This window comes from Chaetodon auriga, chromosome 23, assembly GCF_051107435.1.
Source record: "Chaetodon auriga isolate fChaAug3 chromosome 23, fChaAug3.hap1, whole genome shotgun sequence".
NCBI classification, from domain to species: Eukaryota; Metazoa; Chordata; class Actinopteri; order Chaetodontiformes; family Chaetodontidae; genus Chaetodon; species Chaetodon auriga.
This window is the reverse complement of record NC_135096.1, coordinates 9353836-9365596: the sequence shown is the minus strand read 5'-3', so window position 1 is coordinate 9365596 and position 11761 is coordinate 9353836. Positions and strand designations below refer to the sequence as shown.

Sequence of the window (11761 nt, the reverse complement as noted above, 5' to 3'; positions counted from 1 at the left end):
TTAACAGCTATGTATTGTCATTACTTTCGCGTTTATATAGCGAAGTTATTAGCTTACTTTTGCCCATTCTAGATCTCTATCCGTCACTTAAAGCTTACTTTTTCATTTAACAGTTATGTATTACTTTTAGCTAAGTATTTCAGTTTCATTTAAATCATGTATCCATCACTTTTAGACTTCCTGATAGCTTGCTAGTCAGCTTTCCCACACACTCTCTTATTTCCATGTCCTGTAGTTGAGGTATTCTACAAGTTTTCACCTTCACGTTGGCGCAGGGAGGCGGGGAACCATTTGCATTTTGATTTAAATAATGTGTGCTCACGATTTTATAATCCTAAGGAGGTGAATGACCAGTTTGTGTGGACTGGAACCGAGAGCTGTTTAGTATGAGACCCCGAATTGTTCGAGTGAAATAAAACCAGCAAAAGATCCAGAGATCTCGCTCTGAATTTGCACTCTGTAGCGTTTCCCTTTTCAATTCCTCCTCAATAAAGTCTCCAACCAAAGTTGCAATCATCCTTACGGTTGCCATAAGAGGGTAGCCGAGTTCCACGTTTCGTCGATGGCAATTAGTGCCTGATATTTAACCTCCCTCCGCTTTCTTGAATCCGTCTGGAGATACACTGTGTGGACGGCAGACACGAAGCGCCCGTCTGTCGCCTCGGGAGGCTGATTTCAGCACCACGCCTGGTGCGGACAGCTCCTGCAGAGCGATGACCGGCTGGAAAAAACGATACAGATGTGTGTGTGTGTGTGTGTGTGTGTGTGTGTGTGTGTTGGTGGGGGTAGGGGCTCTCCTGGAGGAAATTGACTGCCTTTCAATATTTTCCCTCCAGGCATCCCACTGTTTTAGATTCCTGCTTTACCGCAGGCTACAAACCTGGGTAGAAACAGCAGCTAAACAGCCCACACAGATCAATTACCTCCTATAACAAACCACGGAGGGTCAATCAGACAGACAAACAAACAAACAAACAAACGACTCATAAACTTCCTCTGAGATGTAAATAAAAGGTGATAAGAGTGAGAGTAGACGTGATCAATCAGCCCCCTTTAATGTTCTCATTGGCTAAAAGCGACTTGATCATTAATGATGTCATCACCCTTTTCTTTCAGGAATGCTGTTGACGGAAACAAGAAGTTGTTCGCCATCTATGACACGAGGTGGGAAATGTCACAATAACACACACACACACACACACACACACACACACACACACACACTAGTTATCAATGATGTTCTCCGACTGTGTCTCGTGCGCGCACACGCACGCACGAACGCGGTCCCAATTATCCACGGAATTCCTGATGACTTCAATGTTTGCCAACCTAAATAATTTATCGTGGAGCCCTACATTTTAGATAAGGAAAAGAGGCCATTATAGGCGATTAAGGGTCTAATCAATCACAGGCATCGATTAATAGGTTGATAAATGCAGTCTGTCCCTCCTCGATACTGCTCAGGTCCCGCCATTTTTATAGGAAACACAGAGGAAGGGGGATTGGCGCAGATGGTGTGAGGAGCACTGTAAAAAATGTCCATTTTAACAAGGCAATTTGGTGTAATATTGAGCCACTACTGAGTGCATAGGCGACTTCAGTTTCTCCTCTTTCAGGAACTTCATAACCCAAATAAATGAATAAAACAAAACAGAGCAGGTCCAGTCATTTAAATAATGATTTAATTGATTCATGAAATTAAAAATAAATGCAATATTGAGGTAAGATGTCGTGTCCCATAGGTAAGTGAAATGATCTCACCTATTAAACACATATATTTAAAGGGACACTGTAATGGTTTTCCAGTTCTTATGTTTAGAAGGTCTTCCCACCTGGAAAAACAGTTGCAAAATGTTTTCTTTGACTCTGAAATTACCGTTTTTTTTTTCTTTTTTTCTTTTCTTTTCTTTCTCTCTTTTTTTTTTTTTTTTTTTTTTTTTAAGTTTGACTGAATAACCTTGACGATGCCATCAGAAACGACCCTGGTGATGTCGTTAGGCTTATCTTGAACTCGGTTTGAGACTTAGAAAGTCTGCGTTACAAATTTGAGTTGTGGACTTGCAAAGACATGCATTTACGTTTCAGGGAGAATCTAATGAAACATTGCATTATGGGAACTGTAGGATCCAGTGTTATTGAAGCTTGATGCGTGCTATACATAGGCATGAAAAGTCAGGATACCTCTGGCTCTTTTATTTTCGTTTTTAGCCTCTTTATTAAATGCTCTGTAGAGTCCCACAACTTTATGAAAGTGCATTGCTGAATTGTTTAAAAAGCTACATCCTACAAATATACAGCACTTTAAATAGACGATTTATGAGCAGTTCAATGGCATAAAAAGGATCAGTTTTAGGAGTTAATTTGCATTAACAGGAGCAAAGCTTGACTCTTTCCCTGTCGGAGGACACATGAAAAAAGAGACAGAAAATAACCCCCTGAGTATTCGGACTGTAGACTCGTGCAGCTACTGGTGGGTATTTTTTTTTTTACAGTGTGTAAGTGTTGGGCTTCGTCTCTCATTTAAACAAGCCGAGTGCCTTCACCGCCACCAGCAGCAGCAGCATCCCCGTAAACCCACCTCATCAATATGCGCTCCAGCTCCTGAGGAGCCTCTTCTTCTTGCACAGCCAGAGACGGCAAAGAAAAGCGAAGCCCGTATTCATGCCGTGGAGGCGATGTCAGCCCATATTTCATATCTGACTTCACCCACAGCAAGCCGCTGACTTTTTCTCCCCCCACCCCTCCTCCTCAGTCGACTTTCTCCTTTCGGGCAATCAATGGATTTACTCTGATTTGTGGAGCGTCCGGAACCGTTTCGACTGTTGATTGGGGGCTCTTCTCTGCTGTTGTGGTTGTAAACAAGGAGAAAGATAATAGGAAAAAAGGGGGGATGTTTGCTTTGCACAGGGTTCGTCAATTCCGCGTCTTTTCCGCACTGGTTGTCGGTTCGATTGTGTGTTGCGCGAAAAGGTGAGTGCTTTTGTCATTTAGTGAAGTCAAGGTTATTGCCCCAGCTGATTGATTCTGGAGCCAAGGTGATGTTTCCCCCTCTTGTTTTTGCTGTCATTTCAGCGTCAACGAACCGGGCAACATGTCTTTCGTGAAGGAGACGGTGGATAAACTGCTGAAAGGATATGATATCCGACTGAGGCCGGACTTTGGAGGTATGTGCCCTGTTTACCTCCATCATTTTCCCTTCACGCCGTCGGCAGCCAGCTTTATTTTTGGCGCCATTCACAGTGTTGTGGTCAGGTGTAGAGGTGTGGGCCTATATCCATATTCTGCTGTTTAACCTTTTGCAGGGGCCCCTGTTGCAGTCGGCATGAGCATAGACGTGGCGAGCATAGACATGGTGTCAGAAGTCAACATGGTGAGTGAATGTGCATGACATAGATGCTGTTTCTCGGTGTTTACTCAACCGCATAATGCATGCAGTCCTGCCCCTGTGCATTGGCACTCACACATCATGATTTCTTCGCTCACTTGCTGTTGTAGTAGGAAGTGCTGATGTAAATCCAGTTTTTGCCTTTCAGGCCATTATGTGAGGCTGAGATGGATGGGCTGGGTTTCCTGGAAGCGATAAAACATCTTTATCTCGCACACTCTGCTGGTGGTGCTACCTTACATACACAGGACGCTCAGCTTATGGGTGTGAAAAAACGTAATACATCTTCCTGCCCCTGTTTCCAACAATTCTGATCCTCAGACAGCAGCATCAACTCACTTCCAGGATAGATTAAAGCTGCAACAGTGGTTTTTGCAATCAATACCGTCCACACACAATGCATATGCAGTACAGAGAGTGAGGAAAACATGCACTGATAATGTTGGACTCTCCGCTCTCCATTTAAATCCTTTGCAGTCGACAGCCAGAACAAACCTTTAGTTCTCACGTTGCTCTGCTTGTTAACCTCTTGAGCCACGGTTAACAGTGTTTCAGGAGCGTCCTCCCAGGAGGCCCTCTGAGCAGCCAGCTATCAGGGAACTCTGATTGGATTTGCTAATTTGCGAGCTGGATGCTGTTTGCCCCGTGTTGACACGAGTACCCACACGCAGGAAAGTAACTTCAGGCTATTGTATCTTAAAATATCAGCCGGCGATGACCCAAATTGCATCAGAAAAGGAGCGGCACCGCCTTGCTCCATTGGCCACGTTTTCAGTTCCTTTGCAGAGAAATCAGACTTTAGGGCTGAAGTGGAAGTTGTTCATAATTGGTTTGGATCCAGGCTTTTGAAAGCCACAGGCCACTATCGCCTATTCCAGCTCAACACCTCTGCTCCGGCACGTTTCACGGGCCATTGCCTGTGTAGGTGTTACTGTTATGACTTTTATCGGAGATGATGGCTGGGGAGCCCATGTGCTTTTACAACAATCTCTATATGTGTACACCACCAACTCAACATCACTGTGTACAGAGCATCATTTCACACATACAACGCCTGCTCCTTATTGGCCAGACCCTCTTCAGGGGAAAAAAGCTTGATTTTTACTGCACCATATCAGTAAATGATCATTATTTACCTGATGGGAGGTGCATCTGTGGGTGGGTTTTGATCAATACTAGTGACACAATAGTTTTTTCACCAGCTGACTCCTGTCTTTGGCTTTCCAGCCTCATGCTCTGTGTTGAAACACAAGTTCCCTGTCCGTAGACATTTCAAGACTCCCCCATCAGTTAAACACCTGTAAAATGAGTACGTTCCACATCTGTTTTGATGAAGGTATTCTTTAAGCAAAAGTATGAAACCTTACGTCAAGGATTTGCAGTTTTTTGTCCTAGTGAAATGATATTTTGGGGGTTTTGGACAAAAACAGGCATTTGAAAGACGTCAACTTCAGGGAATTGGCATTTTTGCTATTTTCTGGCATTTATTACTGTGTATTTGTTGCTATATTAACAATTATTTTTTATCAGTCTTGCTTTATCCTTTTGATCTTATGTTTTGTGATCCTTGATTTTTCTCTTAAAAGTTTTTTTTTAAGATTTTTTCTGGCATTTTTGCCATTATTGGACAGTTTGATTGCTAAGAGTTACCAAGGCGCTCCATTCTCCTCATATTTAATGTAAAACAGTCTGTGTTGTTGCTGATGTTTTGTAACCTCTCTGTTTTCTGCTCTATGTGGTTCTGCTATATTGATCAGAACACTGTAAAGAAAATCTCAGTCTCAGTGAGGATCTTGGTAAAATGAAGTTGCAAATACTTTTTAAATAAGAGTCATTTCTGGAGATAATTTCCCAAAGTTACATTATAATGGGATTAGAAACCTCAGTTAGGGTAAAGGTCAAATCCGTTGTGTAAAATAATTCATATAAAACCCATGAAGATCACAAGGAGACACTGGCTGCCCTTTGTTTGCATGGAATGCTTTCATACAGTGGCAAAGGCGAAAAAGTGATCCATGCTACAAGCTTTGTTTGCCAACAGTTCAGTTGCTAACATTAGCTTGTAAGCCAACTAGGCTATTCTCCACAGAGCGCATAAAGGCAGCTGATCAACCAGGCAATCAGACAGCTGAGATCACACTTAAACTCCTAATTAATTAGGTCCATTTCTCATCACCACCAGTGCACTGGGGAACTGCACATGTGCGTCTGAGCTTGTTAGATGGACAATTGCTGGCTGTTGTCCAGTGTTGAAGCCAAAACAAGACTGGTCAAGCTGTTTGTTATTTTTGCACCAGCGTTTGACATTTGGTGCATGCTTTTCATCCAATGGTGGGACCGTCTGCGGTTTTAGCACGGGGGATTTATCCAGCAGGAAATGGATAATGATTGCTTTTGTTCTAACTGTGACAGTGCCGTGCTTTATCCATTGAGCAACACTAAACAGCACAGCCCCGATAAATGCCGTAGAAAAAAGACTGTCTTCAAGTTCTGCATTCATTCCACCGCTCCAGTCTCGTGGAATGATCCACAGGCGTAATTGGGAGACTAGTTTTAAAAGTTGAGGGTTTATTGAGACACACACTGCTCGCTATGCTGAAATGATGCCTGGATCCTTCTCAGTGTGTTCTACATGAGCACAGATTTGCAAAACAATGCTGCCAAATGTTACGCTTGATGTGACGTTCTCTCCATTGCAAAGAGGAAAAAAACATGTAAAGTGCCTGAGGCTTTTGCAGTTTGTGAGCTAAGGTCCTTGTCTTGCAGCTGTAGCGTGGGTTTGTGAGTGCCAAAATCTTCCATTGTCAAAAGCAAAGACAAAGCCGAAGCACCTGACAACCACGTTGAGAAAAGGGCAATTTCCACAGGTGGCGGTGAGGTATAATGTTAATGCAAGGAACAGTAGAGATTAACAAATTTTCAGGTAAATCAGTGCAAAGGGCTCAGGTTAGGCATCGAATGTCTGGGTTAAGGTTGAGGTGAAGGGGTGGCAAATGAGCAAGAGTCAATAGAGTGCTCTCACAGGCATTACAAGGCGACGTATGTGTGCATGCATGCATGTGAATGTGTAAGCTGTATTAGAGAAAGGCTGATTAGTCCTTGGAATGGCTTGGAAACAAGAATTATGTTTTTTATCTTTTTACTGAGAGAATGGCAACAGAGAAGGACCTTTACGTACATTTTAGCTTCCCATGCATCCATAATTAAACAACCAAAAGTCTACATCAGGACAGGAAGTTAAAAAGTTTGTGTCATACTAAGTTGGTCTATATTATAATGTAGTGTCATCCTTTCGTTATGTTTGCACATTTAGAATCACTCATTTCTTCTACTGGCAGCTTTGCTGACTATTATAATTCAATTAAAAGATTGCTTCACTGATTCAGCACCACTTCTCTGTTCAGTCAGAGATTCAGGTCAACAGAGGTCTGCTAAGATCACATCTTTCTAACTCCACACCTCCAGATTTTTTTTACTATCCAGCTTGTCTTCAGACCCCCCCCCCCCCCCCCCCCCCGACACTGACTCAAGTGACATCACTTGAAGCAACTTATCAGCTTTTGTGGGAGTTTGTATCACCTTTGCAGCAGCATTAGCCCTTTACTGAACATAACACTGAGACAATCAGCATACCAACAGGCCTGAGACATGAAGGAGAGCAGAGACCTATAAGTACTAAAGATTTATTGAGCGACTGAGCGAAACAGAAAAGAGCAGAGAAAGCGAGGGATCGAAGATGTGAGAAATCCAGAGAAGGGAAGGAGGCAGAGAGAAGAGGTGGAAGCTGATCAGAATACCGCGTGAGCTCGCAAGACGGCAAGTGAATATAGCATCTGGCTCGTCCAAGAATCCACCTGGCAGGGCAGGTCGACTGTGTCAGCTACTCAGACGCCTTTGTAGAGCGCGAGCTCCTGCACTAGCAGATGCTAAAGCGTCTCAGAAAGGCACACTAATTACCTCTGAGGTTTGTTTGTGACGTGCCGGGGGCCTCCGCTGATGAGAAACACAGACTAGGACAAGATCAGAGCAAGGCAAAATAGATTATGTGTGTGCTGAGGCAATGCTTACTTGGAAAGTAGTTGTTCACTTAGGAATGGATCACTTAAAAACAAAAGATGTGTCTCTTGTTGGTGCTGCTTTGCAGTTCTATTCAGAGAGGGGAGTTTTTAAAAGGTCTTGGTGTCAGACATTTTTTTTAATGCAAGGATTGGAGGTGGAGATGAAAGTGTCATCTGAATTTACTACCTAATAGTGTTTGCCGGCATTTAAAATGTTTTGAAATATTGTTATTAAGAATGTTTAAATGCAAAATAAGGGCACCATGTGTAGGTGTGTTTTCATTATTGTGACCTTCTCTTGCAGAAATGGACTAGCAGGTGTGATTTTCTGCTGTAAGAGCTATCAAGGCCTTTATTCTGGCCCTTTATTTGTGCCTCATGGAGGTCATCATGATTTTGGGAAACTCAATCACGGCACAATGAAGGTAGAGTCCTCACACAAGGAACTGGTCAGAGTTTGCACTGTGAATGTAGTTGCAGTAACAGGCTGAACAAGCTAGTCATCCATACACCCACGGCTGCGTGTGGGTGTCAGAAAGAAAAAAAAAATCTGTCATTATGGAGAGGTGAAAAGATCTCTCTTTCTCCAAATGTTCCTGCTGCCTGGTTTGTTTTTTGGATTATTTTTTCTCGGAATACATACAAGTGCAACAACACAACAAGCCCATAAACTGGCTCCTCTTTTATTTATATTTTTTTCATTTTAATGTATGTGTGCATCTAGATTTCTGCTTAACGCCATCAGGATGACTTTATTAGGTGTTAAGGTTGATTAAGTTTTACATACACACCCCGTCTGACCCTGCGTGTGCCACAATCACGAAGGTAACCATATACTGTACACATAAAGTACATCCTGGGATCAGATGTTGCCAAAGCACCAACTCTGTCACCCTAATTATCTTATATAGGTCTTCCAGCTATGCAAAAAGAGCATATCTTTTCTGTGTGCTCTGTGCACTGAGTGTGGCTTAATATACCCCCATGTCTTTTATCCGGCATCCGGCTTCCTGCCTGATGGAATGTAATTGGCCTCAGGAGAGAGCACGCTGTACGATGAAGTGATGATCACTAAGAATTAGAACAAGCAGAGCGGGCACTTCCTGGTTTGCAGCACCAGCCCACGGAAAGGACGCATGAATTGAGGGGGGATTGCCCGCTCTGTTGGTTCTAACTCTACAGCCCCCTTCATGATAATAGCCTGAGTTGCGTACACCTTTAAGACACGGCACTTATTGGGCCGGGGAATCTAAAATTGACAGGCGCCGGCCTCATTTCCTTTCTCGGTGCCACTCAAGCAGCCGTTATGTTGTAGCAAATAAAAAGGGGCAGGTAAACTATGAACTGGATTTATGATTGGGGTAACTGAAAAGGTCATCAGTCAATGGTCAAATTCTACATAATGTAATGGATATGGCAGATATATGAGGTTTAAGGAGGAGAGAAAAGACCCCTGCAGAAACACTACACCCAAGGCTCAGGAGGAGAAATCGAGCCTTCCATATTTTTCTTGATTAATGTTTCATTAAAGAGACATTTTTTTTTATTACAGAGTCATTAGTGCAGAGAGGACAGGAAATGTGGAATATTCAGGGGATCACATGCTTGTGAGAAACATGCAACATGTGACAACGTGCCCCTTAGTTTTATGCATGAAAAGTTTAAGTATGGTCTAAACCAGTGGTTCCCACACTGGTTTAGACCATATTTAAACTTGAGCCTGATGATCGGTATTACAGAAGCTGAAACAATCAGACAACGAATGACTTTAGAGAACATGAACTGATGCAGTTGGTGATGTTCCACTACGAGGTGCAGTGGAGCTCGTTAACCTTGTCACCGACCTGCATGCAGACCCAGAGGCAGCTGTCTGACTGAAGTGAAATTGTGCACGCTACTTAAGACAACGAATATGCGTTCAAACAAGATTGTCTATTTCTTGTTTTGGGTAGGCATTACATTGTGTTGCTGTTTGAACATTATTGTACTTTTTCTTTTGAGGCCTGGATTAGATGATACCTAATCTTTGTGTACTTCCTAAAAAAAGACCTCTGAACCCTGCTTTGCCCCTCGAGCTTTGCCTTCTGTCACTGCATCCGCTGTTTAAGCGTATGACACATTTTTGGGACCATTGAATGAAAAAAAAAAAAAAATGCATCCTCCGCTCACAGTCAGCATTTGCCTGGACCCCAAATGTAACAGCAGACCCAAAAATGACTCCAATAATGTTAAAAAAAAAAAAGTCTGTGTACAGTTATAGGAACACTGTGACACTGCACTACACATAAAAAATGTTCCATTTGTACATTTACCATAGCTTTTTCCCGGTCTGCCTCCATCTCCCTCTCTCCCCCTTTGCTTGTTATGAGGCAATACATCATAAAATATTAGACAGTGAGGAAATTATCCTATATATTGAAGGCCAGCACTGACGTTTGGAGGAAAAAGCCCAATTCAATCACCTCCCTGTGTTTGTTCTCAATAAGGGACAGTGCTATTTTTACCATTCTATAGCAGCAGAAGGAGGGGGCTAGGAACTCGCTGAGGGATTCCCCCGCACTGCGGTGATATACCGCCTCAGGGCCATCCCGAGGGAGCGCTCCGAAATTACATTGAAGTGACTGAAATTGCTCGACTTGAACAGGGGTTCATATGGAGTACACGGTGATTACATATCATATCATGGTTTTTCTCTCCTGCAAAATGGGAAGTTTAGCCGGGGAAAACTTGCAGAGCTGCGGCCATTTATTTTTCATGTTGCTGCTGAGCGGAGCTGCCTTGATACGTGTCAGATGTGATGATAATGATTCTTTCTTTTTCAATGTATTAACACATTTTCTATTCAGCCTATTTTGCTGCACTGTGTGGTGATGAGTGAGCTGCAGCATATGCTGGGGACAGAGAACATATGCCCTGTGACAAACAATGTTAGCAGGATATTTCCTAGATACTGGTGGTATCACGACATAGCAGTCAGTATGCTAGCACTGCAGAGAGAGAGAGATTAAATTGAATATGGGTCAGTTCACAGCCAAAACTCTGCTTATCTGAATTCTCACACACCCTGAATGAAAGTGATTATCCAGTTGAGTTAATTGAATAATTGAGGCTTGCTGGAAATCATTTCCACTGGTCACTGTCATTATCTCAGCTGAAAACATATGCTAATAACCAAACAGCAGTGGTAAAGCTGTGTGTATTGGGAATTCATGCCTTGTGGGAAATGGGAGACTTGTCAATAATTCATAATCCATAGTCCTAGTTCATAGAAAATCTCAGCCCACCTCCCTGAAAGGGGAAAAAAAAGAAAAAAGTTCCAGGGCAGGTGATGCAAAGCTGCACACGTCCTCATCTGAAATTCAATTTGATTGTCTCCATGAAAGATTGATGAGGATCCCTTGGCCCGCGTGTTTGCACAGGCTACATGGTTAATTTAAATCATTTATGTCTTACGAGGAGTGTGTGTGCTGTAGCCACTCGCTGGGCTGCCCACCTGCTGATACTCGGGCGGGAGATGGAAATGCATACCTCAAGCGTGATACCGCTCGGGGAGAGCCGGGCGAGAGGGAGGAGGGGGAGAATTGATGTGATAAGGGTCAAACCAAGGCAGCGTAAAAGACATTAGTCATTTGTAGGGTTTGATGGAGGGTAAAGTTACAGTGGTAATGGAGGAGAGGGGGAATCCAAGTCTACAGTCCTCATTCTTCCAGCAAATTTAATTTTCCCCACATGCTGTGATCAATCCACATTGACCGCTTTAATGGGACTATGACTGATAACACTTATTGCCCTTTATGTCACTAAATCCTACAGACTGACAAGGATTTATTTTCTTATCTATTAAAGGAACACAAGAATGGTGAACTCCATGCCATCACTGGTAGATGGCAGCTTCCTAATGTAGGCGAGTTAGTCAAAGGAAAAAAAAGATGAACCTATGTAGGAGGAAGGTGTTTTTATCACTCTAATACATTCACTAATCACTCAGGAAGCTTAGCAGTAATGTATTCGTCCACCAGATCTGTGTATTCTATGGAATCAGAGAGAGAGAGAAAGTAGTCCCTTGTATGTTGTGGCTGAATCAACCAGCGTGGGGTCCCTGCAGCCTGACCCTGTTTCCTCCTGTGTCACTTTCAAGGACCTATTAATTGCAGTTTACACAAGGAACTGCACTGGTAGCTTAATTACATTGTGCCTACAGCCCCAGAGACCAAGCAGTACTTTATGAGAATTAGTGTGTGATCATTTTATTTATTCAGGAATGCACAAAGATGTGCTATTTAAGCTTAATGGCGACTAAAGTCATAGAAGTCTTAAA

The 11761-nt window shown here is 42.9% G+C and overlaps 1 protein-coding gene across 4 annotated transcripts in view; it reads left to right on the top strand.

Moving 5' to 3' along the window:
- Positions 1 to 11761, top strand: part of LOC143315976 (gamma-aminobutyric acid receptor subunit beta-3-like) — a 57916-nt gene that overhangs the window by 20162 nt on the left and 25993 nt on the right. For 2 of the 4 annotated variants that reach the window (XM_076723617.1, XM_076723616.1), the window contains exons 2-4: positions 1117 to 1164; positions 3073 to 3164; positions 3303 to 3370. In XM_076723617.1, coding sequence (XP_076579732.1) covers positions 1117 to 1164; positions 3073 to 3164; positions 3303 to 3370 — 208 coding nt within the window. Of the gene's footprint in view, positions 1 to 1116; positions 1165 to 2418; positions 2971 to 3072; positions 3165 to 3302; positions 3371 to 11761 lie in introns of those variants that run through there. The other 2 variants (XM_076723618.1, XM_076723619.1) reach the window with 2 other exon arrangements.